The sequence below is a fragment of the Camelus bactrianus genome, chromosome 16 (genome assembly GCF_048773025.1).
Source record: "Camelus bactrianus isolate YW-2024 breed Bactrian camel chromosome 16, ASM4877302v1, whole genome shotgun sequence".
In the NCBI taxonomy this organism is placed as follows: domain Eukaryota; kingdom Metazoa; phylum Chordata; class Mammalia; order Artiodactyla; family Camelidae; genus Camelus; species Camelus bactrianus.
In genome coordinates this window covers 15,694,682-15,707,498 of record NC_133554.1, presented here as the reverse complement: position 1 = coordinate 15,707,498, position 12,817 = coordinate 15,694,682, and the positions used below count along the sequence as shown (strand labels likewise).

Below are 12,817 nucleotides of genomic sequence, written 5' to 3'. Positions count from 1 at the left end.
GGGACATACCCTCCCTCCCCTCCCTCAGCCCAGCCATGTGCTGCTCCTGTCTGGGAACCTGGCCACATGAAGGTGGGAGTGAGAAGGAGTCAACTGTCCTGAGGGTCTCTGAATCACTGTGCCAGCTGCAGGGGAGCAGGACCCAGTCGTGCCCTGTCATCTGGGGAGGGAACTACCTTCCCATCACCCCCCAGCTCTTTCTCTCTCCCAGGAAAGCTGTGTCTCCTCTATTTCCCAGCACCTGGCACAGGCCTGACATGGAGTGAGTGGGTAGCAAATCTTTACTGGAGCCATGCATGAACAAAAGAGCTTGGTGACCACAAGTCCTGTCCTCTGGGGTGGTGCGGGTGGAAGGTGACGGAGGAGGGTCTGCTAGGTTTGGCCTGGCACCTAGGCTTCTAAGAACTGACTGCCTTCCATATAGGAATCAGCCAGAGGAGGACTCCTGGATGCCCTGACCTCCAGTTCAGAAAATGAAGGGCCCTGAGGCACAGACCACCCGTGTTCAAGTTCAGAGCCCGGAGCAAGCCTCACACTGAGGACCCAGCCCCACTGCAGACTCAGACAGAGCGAAGGTCCCTATCAGTGGTGCTTTATTAGAATAATCATCAGGTACAAACAAAGGGTACCAAAGGGCCAATGGGCCCTAGTTCCTCTCCAGGCAGGCTCCTGTGAATAAGCAAGAGAACAGGGTAAGGAGGCAAAAGGGGAGCCATGGACTGAGCCTGACTCGCCTGGGCTCATAACTCAACCACCTCGCGCTGCTAATGGCCGTTCCTCCGGGGGTCGCTGGTTCACCTCTGCTGACCAGGGACACTGTCAAGCTGTAGGGTCCACGAGGGCCAGACACGGTGTCTGACTTTTCCCAAGCCTAGCACAGTGACTGGCAGGGGGTAGGTGCTCAACAAAGTACTAGAGGATGCAAATGGACCCGCTAAGGAGGCACGACAGCTGTTATTTACAAAGAAGAAAATTCAGGCTTAGCGAGGTGGAGGAACTTGATCAAAGTCACGCAGCTGGTAAGCTGCAGAGGCAGGATCTGAACCCAAGCAGTGCGGCTCCTGAGCACGCGCTCCTCACCAATCTGCTCGGCTGCCTTCCATACACTTGGCATAGACACAGCAAGCACACACTCACGTAAATGACACGTATACACAGCAAACAAAACACTACCTGTGCTCATAGGCAACACACACATGAAATGCACACGCATACACGTGCGCGTGCACGCACACACACACACACACACACACAAGTGAATGTCTAGTCATTCATTTCCTCTGTCGGCTGGCACCCAGAACAGGGATGGGCTCACCCAGGGAAGGGAGATCTCTGTTTCCGACTGGCCAGCCCAGGTTGCCCAGCCTTTACCTCACCCTGCACCCCCTTACCCAGCCTCTAGTCCCTGTTCCTCCAGGGAGCCAGGTCCAAGGCAGGGAGTGTACTGCAGTTGACAAAGTCCCGAGGGAATGTGTTGGACATGAAGATGTTGTTCTTGGACACGACAGTGATGCCTGTGTTGTCGCAGATGATGCGGGGCAAGGAGATCTTGGCCAGGGCCCGCTGCTGCTGCGTGCTGAACACATCCTTGTTCTCCCACCAAAACCTGCATGGGAACACCCACGGCCACTGTGCCCGAGGCTCTCCTGGGCTGGGAGGGCATCAACTGGCCAGAGCTGATTCTGGATGCAAGAGGACCATGCAGACAGCAGCCCTGCAGTGCAGGAGAGCTCCGGGCTCTCAGGCAGCCTGGGCGCTTTCAAACAAGTAGAGCCCCACTCATGGCTACCCAGTTGCCTATCCCCTGCCTCCAGGGCACCACTAATGATAGGCAGGGAGCCAGGCCCACACACGCTCACCAAGCCCTGTGCCCTGGCCCTGGGCTATATCCACAGGGTAGAGAGAAACTTGGGAGTGCTTTATAATTTGTCCACCTTTTCCCCGATTTTCCTAAAAGCACAATACAGGTGAGGTGAGAAGTGGCTATGAGAGATACATGACAGTGAAACGACAGTGGGAGAGGCGGTGGGGAAGCAAGGACGGGACTGTTCCACAGGGCCAGGCAGCGCCATGGCTGCGCCCTGAGACCCGGAGCAGTGACTGGCGTGGCAGCGAGGTCTCGCTTCCCTCCTTCACAACCAGGCCCAGGTCCCTCCTTGCTACACCATCAACAGATTCAGAGCACATTAGGGGTGACCTGGAGGCTCCCCGGAACACACTGGGAAATCACGGACTCCTCCTAGCCCTTCCTTTCTCAGGAGGAAGAGGGGCCCCCAGGGGGTCAGGGACAGGCCCAGAGCCGCACAGCCAGCCTGAGCCACTCGGCCGCCTCCTCACCGATCGCCGTCCCGCAGCTTCCTGAACTGGGTCCCGATGAGGCAGGCGAGAAGCGGGCCCACACGGCCTTTGCTCTTCAAGGGCTCAGCCACGCCGCCCATCCAGATGTCGATGTTGTCAGGTGTGCCATACTGGGCCATTAGCTTCCTCGCCAGGTTCAGGTTCTTCAGCACCGTGCCCAGCTCGCCCACTGTGCTGGGCTGCGGGAGCCCGCAGAAGCGCCTCCAGGCATTGTACCCTGTATGCGGGGAGGGGAGAGGTGGCTGTGGGTGGGTCCCAGTTAGCCCACCTTCCCAACACACCGAGGCCACATACAGAGGTACACGTGAGAGAGGAGGATATGGAGGGGCTGCCACCCCACTGTAAACCCCCAGGGAATTCTGAACCCTTAGCTCCAGCCTCTCTGGGAGCCTGAGGACAGCTGGGTATCTCCAGGAGCCTCTCTGTCTTCCCCGTGCCCTCCCACCCTGAGGTAAATCCTTAATTGCATAACTCCTGCTGGATCCAAGAATAGGAGCATCTCCTTGCCCCTCTGGAAATCTCAGACTGTGAGGGGCACAGTTTGCCTCAAAGGATCAGCCACACCAGCTCTCCCATATCATTGGGGTTAGGCTGATCTGGGTTCAAATTCCAGCTCTGTCACTGATGAGGCTGGAGACCCCGGGCAGTTTCTGAATCTCTCCAAGCCTCTTTCCTCACGGGTGGACTTGAAGTGACAATAATCTCTTCCTCTCAGAGTTCAAGTAAGATGAAACAAAACAAAATGTAGTAGAAACAGGTTTTCAGACTAGGGGTGGGAGGGCTTGTTGTTGTTGTTATGGTGATGCTCCAATTTGGAGGGTTACAGCAACACAAAAGGGGTGAGAGGAGCTGGAAATGGACCAGGGAGAGGTACGGGCCTGAGCTGGGATGGCTTCCTAAGAGCAAGGCTGGTGGGCGCGGGGCTGGGCAGCTAGGGACACTGGAGACAGCAGGGCCCTGGGCGGGAAGCGGGGGAGGGTCAGGGGGACTCCTGCAGCCCCTCACCTGGGAGGCCATGGTCCCGGCTGCGCTGCATATTCAGAGCGGGCAGGTCCAGCCCAATCCTCATGACCTGCTCAAACAACCGCTCCCGGATCTCATCTACCACGATTTGGTTCTGGCGGTTCAGCTTGGCAGGGGTGGCCATGAGGCCCCGGAGGATGGGGTCAATGCCACCTGGGGCAAGAGGAGCCAGGGTGGGGGAAGGATTTGGCTCAGTTTCAGAGCTGAAATGGAGTAAGGTAGAACCAGGGGGATTGCAGAAGAGGGCTGGGCACTTGTGGCTCCTGGTGCCACGGTGTCCCCAGGGGGCAGGTCCTCGCTGGGGCATTGAGGTCTTAGGGAATCATGCCATTCAGACTTGCAAGGTTGCCATGCTCCCAGACCCTGGCTTCCTGAGTCACTGAGAGTCACAACCCACAGGAAGGAGCCAGCTCCCTAAAAGCCATCTCCACCCCACCCTTTATTATTAGATGGGCAAGCGGAATCAGGTGAACTGAGGCTGGAAAGTCAGATCAGGTCCCTAAAATAAGAGGGAAAGAGGGTTTATTCCGCCCGAGCTTGCCGTGACCAAGCCTGCCCCCACCCCAGCCTCGGCTGCCGGCTCACTCACTCCTGGCCTAGGCCCTGCTCACCTTCCAGCACTACTCTCCAGCTGGCAAAAAAGACCCTGCTGAGCGGAACACGGGGGTTGGGCTGCATAGGCCGGTACCGATGGTCCAGGCGGAACATGAAGGGTTGGATGAGGGTGTGGCCATAGCGGAAGGCGTTGGTGAAGACATTGGCGATGCGAGGGTCCACCGAGTCATTGTAGGATCTGTACTTGGGCAGGTACTTCCTCATGGCCTCTGGCCCCAGCACCAGGGGCAGGTAGTCCCGGTAAGTGATGATCTAAACAAAAATCACCCCTCCCTGCAGATTCTCCGCCTGCTCCTGGCTCAGGGATCCCTTCCTCCTCTGTAGCCAAGGATTTGCCTCCCACAGCACTGGATCTGGGTCTCACAGAGTGGCACCAAGAGGCAAAGACAGGGCTCTACTGCTTGCCTGCTGTGTGACTCTGGGAAAATTATTAACCACTCTGAGCCCCAGTTCCTCAAATGTAAATTAAGGGTAATTAAGCTGCCCTCTGCCTTAGAGGATTAAATGACAAAAGGCTTTGTTAGTCCCTGCAATAGCTCCCTTGCCCTGGAGTTACTAACGTCTCATTTCTCCTACTAACTTATAGCTCATTGAGGACAAGGGTTGTCTCTCATTTCTCTTGAAATTACTCAGTGCCCAGCAAGTGCCTGGCTCACGGTGGGGTTCAATAAATTGTCTGTAGAAGGAGGAAAGGCAAGAAGGAAAAGAGTCTCCCTAGGTGACTTCTCCCAGTGAAAAGGGCCATGTCCTGGATGACTTCTCCCAGAAGAGATGAAACAGTCTCACTCTAGATTCTAGACTCTAGAATCTCCTCTGAGGCTTAAACAAATCTCACTCAAGTTCTTAATGCAAATCAAAAACGCACCAATGGCCCTTGTAACTCTCTCCCCCGCAGAATCTAGGAATAGTAACAAGGTGGGGGCCAGGGGCGGTGTGTGTGTGTTTGTGTGTGTGTGTTTGTGTTTATGGCTTCAGGAGAGGATGGGTGTGCTGAAGCAGCACAAATTGGAGGAGGGACCCAGGAACACTGCCCGGGGACAAGCAAGGATAAGCGTTGTGGTCCACAATGGGACGGTTGGTGATGGCCGGTGACAGGGGTTGGTAAAAGAATTTACCAGAGATGAGGGAGGAAATGGTAAGGGAGTTTGTTAAGGGTACGCTGCCATAGACAACAGCAGGCCACAGAGATGAGAGGTGCCTATGTGAGCGCCGAGGGCCAATTGTTGGAGTCTTCTATAAGGTCAGGTCACAAGGTGACTGATTGGCTTGTGCACAAGTCTCTGATTGGCTGTAGGTGAAGTAAGAAGTTTAGGGTCCGTGAAGGGACACCGGGGGTTTATGAGTCTGATAAGGTGGGCTGAAACAAGCCAGCCTGAGCTACTGTGAGATTAGGCACTACCTAGGGCTATTAGTTTGTTAGGGGAAACATGCCCAGTAAAGAATGTGCTTTATCTGTTGAGGGATCACAGGCAGACATCTGAGAGCCCAGGAATGGGGGTCATTGGGCTTTGAAGGATGTCAGTTGGCCCCACAATAAGGAGAGTAAGGAGCTGTGATAGAGCCATAAAGAAGGGGTGTGTGTATGTAAAGAAGCCAAGAGCGACAATGAAACAAAGGAAAGGAGAAGCATTTACTGAACAGCTATTGTGCCAGGCACTTTAGTCCCACCTGTTTAAACATCCCAGTACCATTCCTGGCGGACAGGAAAGAAAAAGGGAGAGAAAGCCCTCGAAGGAAGGGACAGAAAGCAAGTGACACTTGTCGGGCACTTAGGATCTGCCAGGTATTTAATCCTCACAGTATCATAGGTGAAGAAACTGAGGCTCATGAAGGTTAATTTGCACAGCTAGGATGTGGCAGAGGAGCATTTGGATCCCAAGTCTGCCGAGCCCCAGCATCACCGATGCGCGGGACTGCCTACCTGGACCATGGCTCCCACGATCTTCCGGGCTTCCTGGTAGAGCCTCTCTCCATCCCAGCGGGGGTTCAGGCGCTTGAGCTTTGTGGCCAGCCGGTTGTGCTCCCGCAGTAATAGTGTGTGCATGGAGGTGAGCTCAGGCATCTCACTCGAGCGGGAGTCCCCTTGGGGATGCAAAAGCTACTGTCAAGCTTAAGACCTCCCTCCCAAGCCAAGGCTTGAAATGCCCCCTACCCAGCCCTCCTCTCCACCCATCTTTCCACACCATGCTCAGTTTTCATCTCCTCTAGAAGGTATCCCCTGATGCCCTGGTCCACCACGAGAGCTTTGCCCCTCTTTAGTGGCACTGCTGGTTGAAAATGTTCATTCAGTAGGCATCAGATCTAACACGTGATTTGCCACTTTCCCATATGTGAGGACCATGGCTTGTGCCATTTTGTGTCTGACCCTCCTATCCAACATACACCTAATGCCTGGTACAAAGTAGGAGATCCATGAACACTGTCTGGCTGACTTATTCTCTTGACTCAGGAAAGTCCAAAAAGTAGCATGCATGTTGGCTCTCCCTATTTTTCTGCCCATGCCAGACGCAGCATATGATCACAGCCCTCTCTCCTGCTAAAATTGGATGCAGCCTCAAAATCCTTCTCAACACTGGACTCTAGAAAGCCGCTACCCATTCTATGTACTGATGTGCAGCTTGATCGGGGGAGGGGGCCAAGGCACAGGATGTTTGAAGTCCACACCTGAGACTGTCCAGAAGAATCAAGTCAGACCCTCTGATCCCTCCAGTCCTCCCCTAAACCTCCTCTGGAAGGACCAGAGGTTTAGGGCCAGGCCCATTCCTGCAGGACACTGGGTTCAGTCCTCCCCAGGTTCTAAAGTTTGGTGGAAGGAAATTCTCTGAGAGCAGATTTTCCATCTCACAACCTGCCAACATGACAATCCAGGCTGAGGACATGTGGCTCAACACCACGTGGAGGCTGAGGAGAGCTTCTCTTCTACCACTCACCCCAGAAAGTCCACCCTGGTGTGACTTTTTGGGGGGAGTGTGGGGAGGTAATTAGGTTTATTTATTTATTTCCTTTTTTTTTAGAGGAAGTACTGGGGATTGAACCCAGGACCTCATACATGCTAAGCACGTGCTCTACCACGTTGAGCTATACCTTCCCCCCTCATCCTGGTGTGACCTTGATCTCCTCTCTGCAGTCACTGACTTTGATCCTCTTCCCTAAGGCCTAGCCACTGGAAGCCACCAAGAGGAGAAATTGGGAGGCCAGAGAGAAGGGCCTCAGACCCACTACTGGTCTACATTAAGAATCATTAGAAAATTTCTGGGCATGGCCACCATCACTGCCCCAGCCATATTCCTAGGACTGCCAGTTGTTCACATCGAAAATCCCACCCTCTCTTATTATAGGGAATCAAGGTAGATAGGAGGTGATATTCTGGAGCAGCTCTGTCCAATATAGCTTTCTGCATTGATGAAAATGTTCTGCATGTGAGCAGTCCTACATGGAAGCCACTAGCTATAAGGCTATTGAGCACTTGAAACGTGACTAGTGCAGTGGAGGAACTAAGTTTTTAATTTAGGTTGATTTAAATTAACTTAAATGTAAATGAAAATGGCCCTGTGTGGCTAGTGGCTACCATATTGGATACTGTGGTCCCTTTAGTTTCCTCTCCCTAGAGGACTCAACTCTCCTCGCTCCCAGAGCCCAAAGGGAAAGAGAGGGACAGATGGACAGAAGATCCTTAGCCATCCCTGAGTCTCCTTCTTAGGTCTGGGTTTTTGGTTTTTGTTGGTTTTGGTTTTGCCTTTCTGGCTCATCCACCTTGTTACCAAGGCAACTGGATTAATCTGAAGTTGGTGAGGAGAGTCTCTCTAAATTCAAATCTACAAGCGGCTTGCAAACAGGCCCTCTGTGGCTCCAGCAGGGGGCACCCCTGTGTCAGCCCAGGTCCCCGCCCAGGACTGACCTGCCAGGAAGCAGGGGATTTGCGCGGAGCGGTTGGTGAGGAGGCAGGGGTCATTGTGCAGGGTGTCGAAGGGGAGCAGGGCCCGCCCATTGTCTTGGAAGCGGGTGTTGACGGCCAGCAGCCCCAGCTGGTTGGTCCGGTTGCGCAGCCTCATGGCCAAGGGGTCCTCGCTGCCGTACACCATGCTGGCGTCCACGAAGGAGGTGAGCGCGTTGATCTGGTTGCGGATGGTGATGTTGCTCCCTGTGCAGGCCGGGCAGGAGCGGAAGAAGGGGATGCAGTCACGTTGGTTCTTGATGCGGGGGTCATTGGGGGGGATCTGCAGCACAGAGAGAGGCCCGGCGGGCTCACCGAGGGCAGGGACAGAGGTCAGGAGTGGCTCTCCCCCGTCCACCCTCCTGAAGGCCTTGGTCTCATCTTGGGGAGGGGGTATGGCCTGGAGCCCAGGACCAGAAGGGGAGACCCAGATATCAAAAAGGAGTTCCTCAGAACTTCTGGCCCCCTCAGCCTGCAAGGAGACCCCTCAAGGCCCACAAAGATTGGTGGGCCTGCGGTTCCACCAGCAGAGCTCCTCTGAGCTGGGGGGTGATGACTAGGACGTTGACCTGGGGGATGTGGGGCCCCCTGGAGGTGGGCGGGCCAGTCCTCTGACCCCTTCCCCCCAAACCTGCTTTCTCTCCTCTTTTCTGTGTCTACTCCTCCCTACTCTGTCTTCTGAATCTGGTCTTCACCCTGCCGGCCTCCTCTTCCTTTTCCGTTCCTCTCTCGTAACTGTCTCTCTACCCTGTCCCTTTCCTGTCTTGCACTCTGGCCCTGTCTTTCTCTGCCTCTCTCTCAGATTCTACTTCCTTTCTCTCCTCCTCTCTACTCTGCATGTGCCTCAGCACACCAGTCCGCTCTTGGCCGGCTCCAAGACCACAATCCAGGATCTGTGCGCTGTGGGCTGTGGGGAGGGAGCCCTGTGTGGGGAAGAAAGAGGACTGAGCCTGGGGCACCTGCAAACAGAGGTTGGAGGGACAGTGGGAAGTGGGCAGGGCCAGCCCTACTGGGGAGCTGGGGAAGGAAAGCTGGGCACCGAGGGAGGTGGCCCCTTCCGGACCGATGCCCCCTCATCCACCCCAACCCCTGACCCAGCAGGCTGGGGGTGGGGCAAGGAGGGAGCACCTTGAGTGGGAAGCAGGGCGGCTGCTGCAGGCAGCTGATCTCGCAGTTGAGGCCAGTGAGGAAGGAGACGCGGGCGGCTGGCTCCGGGGTGAAGTCGAGGTCATGGTCCAGCAGCTGGCCCCACTGCATGAACATGAGCGAGCGCTCCTGGTCCGGGGTCAGCTGATCCGTGGGGAAGCGCACGATGTCGTTGGAGACAGCGCGAGTCTGCGGGACACGGGGAGTCAAGGGGCTTGGACACCACGAGGTCTTGGCCTCCGTGGGGTCTCGCCCCCTCCACGGGCCAGCGCTCACCAGGGGCACCTGGAAGCCATTGCGCTTGACCCCGGGCGTCCAGCCAAAAGGCAGGGAGAAGCCATCCTCGTACTCCGCCGGCAGCCAGCGCACAAAGGCCCGGTTGGAGGCCCCCAGTGTGGGGCTGCGCCTGCAGGGTGGTGGTGAGAGAGGACAGGGCGCTGACACCAGCTGGCCCCGGGCTGCTGGGACCCTGCCCTGAGTCGTTTTGCAGAGGCTGCACCTGTTGTTGCACTGGCCAGTGATGGTTCGGTACTTGTCCTTCTCTGGGCACCTCACCGCCAGGTCCTGGTAGGCGCAGCCACTAGTCTTGGAAAGCAGATTAAGCTGGACAGGCGTCAGCACATCTGTGGGCCAGGAAAGTAGGGCGTGGGTGGTTGCCGAGCCCCACCATTTTCTATCCTAGGCTGAAAAGCCTTGGTTGAGGGTGTAGTCTGAGGACATGGAGAAGATGCCAGGAGGCCCCTGAGACTCCCTGGAAGGGGGTGTTGGGGGAACTGCTGGGAGATGGCTGGAGTCACTAGGCGGGGTCACGAGTGGAGTGAGGGGCTGGGTTGTAGGGGGGTGGTACCTGTGACGTTGAAGGGGCCTGGCCACAGGGACCGCAGCTTCCTCTCCAGCAGGCCTAGGGCCACGTGCAGGTAGTCAGCAGCCCTCACAGCTGTCCTGGTGCCTGCCACTGGCTGCTTGAAGTAGGACAGCAGTTCCATGGGGCTGGCCGAGCCACTGCGAAGGCGCTGCTTGATGCTGATTGGCGGAAGGAGGAGTGAGAGCCAGAGAAACCAGGCAGAGACACTCAACAGAGCCCCAGCCCAGGCGAGGGACACGAAGGACAGTGTAGGCAGACCCACTGTCAGGAAGCAGGTTTCTCATTATAAACAGGGTATGGACCTGGGTATCCAGAGACTAGGCCACAGAAGGCATGGTTTTAAAGATGTTCTCACACCCAGAGACATAAAGACTGACAGACAGACAGAGGGACCCATCCCCACCCACAAATTCCCTGCTGCCTGTTTCTTCCCTGAGAGGTCCAGGGTAGCCTTGTCCAGAGCCCAGCAGTGCCCGGCACCCCACCTTTCCCGCCGCTCCTTGTAGGCCTTGTCCACTAGCCGCTTGGCCTCCTCCATGCAGGTCAGCACCACCGAGGTCTCCACTTCCCTCGGGACAGCTGCTCAGAACAGGGATCCCGAGGTCAGGAATGGGCCCAAAGTCCCCATCAGGTCCCGGAGCCCAGGTGGAATCCCTGAAACTCAGAACCTCCCCCAGCACACCATGTTTTCCCTTCTTTCTGAGCTATTACCTGGAGTGGCACCCCCAGAGGGCTGGAGCGTGGCCAGACTGGCCAGGAGCCCTGCTAGGGCCAGGGGCAGCTTCATTCTGCAACAAGACCCCAAGCCCAGTAAGTGTCCAAAGGCCACAGTGCATTTGGGAGAAGAGAGCCCCACATCTCTCCCTTCCCAGGCCCCTCACTCCCACCTTCATACCCCAGCACCCCCTCGGCAGGTTCTGCCTACAGACGGAGTCCGGGACCCCACCTCCAAAGTCCCAGTGCTCCACCTGGCATTGGCATCCCCTCTTAGCTGAATCTGGGCTTTTATGTCTTCCACGCTGGGGGAGGGGCAGGGCAGAGGAGGCCCGCCCCTGGAGACTGAACTCTCCTCCCCCACCGGAGCTGGGGTGCACAAAAGAGCTCCCTGAGATCAGAGAGATGGGCAGGAGAAGAGGGACCAGAACTGTCTCCAGTCTTTGAACTTAGCATCACCACCCCAGAGTTTCTCAGCTCCCCATTGTGTGCCTAGACTGGTGCTGTCCCCAGGAAGTACAGACAGTGAAGCCTCCTTCAAAATTCTGATAAAACTGAGTATCCAGGTTTCCTTTGAAAGGGACGAAAGTTAGGAACCAACAACCTAGGGAATTATGGGAAGCAGAAGATGAAGGGGAGACCTGGAGTGATGATGGCCAGATCAGCCTCTGGGCACCGTCCCCCACCCCCAAGTGTAACCTGGCCCCTGGGGCCGACCCTGGTGGGCAGCCCTCTATCCTTGGCGAGGGCTATAGGGACAGGAAATCTGGCTGGGGACCGTTGGGCTTCACAGGAAAGAAGACTCTGGGGTCTATGGGCTGAGGACCAAAGTAACTTCCTCTCTATGACTGCTTACCCTCTTTCTTCTTGGCTTTTGGTAGGGGGCTGTCTTCAACACCTCCACCATCTGCTCCCAGATTTCAGGAACCAGGAGAGAGCAGGGCTGGTTGTGGTTAGTGGTCAGTTAGGTGACACAGCCCAGGGCCTCTCAAGGACAAGAACAGTATAATTAGAAGGATTTTCGTTAAACTTTTGAAATAGAAGAGGGAGACGCCTTGAGGACAACTGGCAAAGGGCCTGCCATTCTCAGGCAGGAGGAGTGCCCTATCACTAATGACTGTGTTTGTCCACCTCCCTGGGCCCTCATCAGGCTGGGCACGTGTCAACTGTGTCTCCCATGTCCTGTTTGGTCTAACCACACCTCCTACCTCTAGCCACCTTCCAGCCACTCACTCCTGCCTTCTATGCCCAGACCACATCTTGGCCAAGGAACAAGGGGCAGTGACATCTTCCCAGTGTGCCCAGGGATCCTGGCACCTGCCAGGAAACAGAGCCTAGGGGCCCACGAGAGAGGAGGCCTTTCTTCCAGCCTTGCTCTGCCAGTGACTTGCTCTGTGTGAACTTGGACAAGTGGCTTTTTGTGAATCAGTTTCTAGAATTTTATAAGATTTTGAAGATGCTTCTTTTTTAGTCCTGTAAGGAGTATATTTCCATTCATGAAATGTTAGAGAATAAGTAAATAAAATATTTACAATCAAGTGACCTTATGGGTAATTTTTTTCTTTCCAGGTTTGTCGTTGTCTTTCACGTAAATAAGAAGCAAGAAGGAAGATAATTTCCCATAATCCCACCACTCACCAATAATCTCATTTCATAATTTGATATCCTGTATGTAGATATAATATGTATTTTAATCAGTGATAAGAACATACTTTAAATATTGTTTTACAATCCACTTTTAACACTTAATTTAGCTTGGACATCTCTCTATGTCAATAAATATAGATTTATTTCATTTTTATGTCTGCATAATATTTGTATGAAGTACTATGATTTAATCACTAGTCCTCCCTTGTTCAGTACTGGGGTCATTTCCTATTTTCACTATTATAAGCAATACAAGGATCGTTATCCATGCAGTTAAATCTCTAGTTGCATCTTCAATTATTTCCTTAGGCAAAAAGTCCTAGAAGTAAAATTGCCACGTGTTTGGGTATCCAAATTTTTAGGGCTTTTTTTAAAAAAATTGTCAAATGGCTTCATGAAGATTTCACCTCATCCTCCCATCAATCATGTGTGGGAGCACCTGTTCCCCATCACCCTCATCGACGCTGACAATTAGGGTCCTTTTACTCTATTAAGGGAATTGTCAGAGCTCAAGA

At 54.7% G+C, this 12,817-nt stretch overlaps 1 protein-coding gene and 1 long non-coding RNA gene across 5 annotated transcripts; one reads left to right on the top strand and one right to left on the bottom strand.

Annotated features, from left to right (window-relative positions):
* Positions 1-575: 575 nt before the first annotated feature.
* Positions 576-12,178, bottom strand: MPO (myeloperoxidase). 4 transcript variants are annotated; one of them, XM_074342732.1, is made up of 14 exons: positions 10,829-12,172; positions 10,653-10,729; positions 10,427-10,520; positions 9,924-10,099; positions 9,576-9,699; positions 9,353-9,482; positions 9,059-9,265; positions 7,895-8,213; positions 5,918-6,078; positions 3,993-4,248; positions 3,364-3,534; positions 2,338-2,575; positions 1,392-1,606; positions 576-669 (listed from the first exon to the last, which is right to left on the bottom strand). In XM_074342732.1, exons 2-13 carry the CDS (start codon positions 10,726-10,728, stop codon positions 1,399-1,401), a joined length of 2,160 nt encoding a protein of 719 aa, XP_074198833.1. In that variant the 5' UTR covers position 10,729; positions 10,829-12,172; the 3' UTR covers positions 576-669; positions 1,392-1,398. The 4 variants fall into 4 exon arrangements, with proteins under 4 accessions (XP_074198833.1, XP_074198834.1, XP_074198832.1 ...); XM_074342733.1 differs by having other exon boundaries at positions 10,837-12,172; XM_074342731.1 differs by having other exon boundaries at positions 10,888-12,172.
* On the top strand, positions 7,914-12,467 carry LOC123615647 (uncharacterized). The gene is made up of 2 exons (XR_006723309.2): positions 7,914-8,097; positions 12,225-12,467. It is a non-coding gene; the product is annotated as an uncharacterized LOC123615647 (long non-coding RNA).
* Positions 12,468-12,817: the final 350 nt, after the last annotated feature.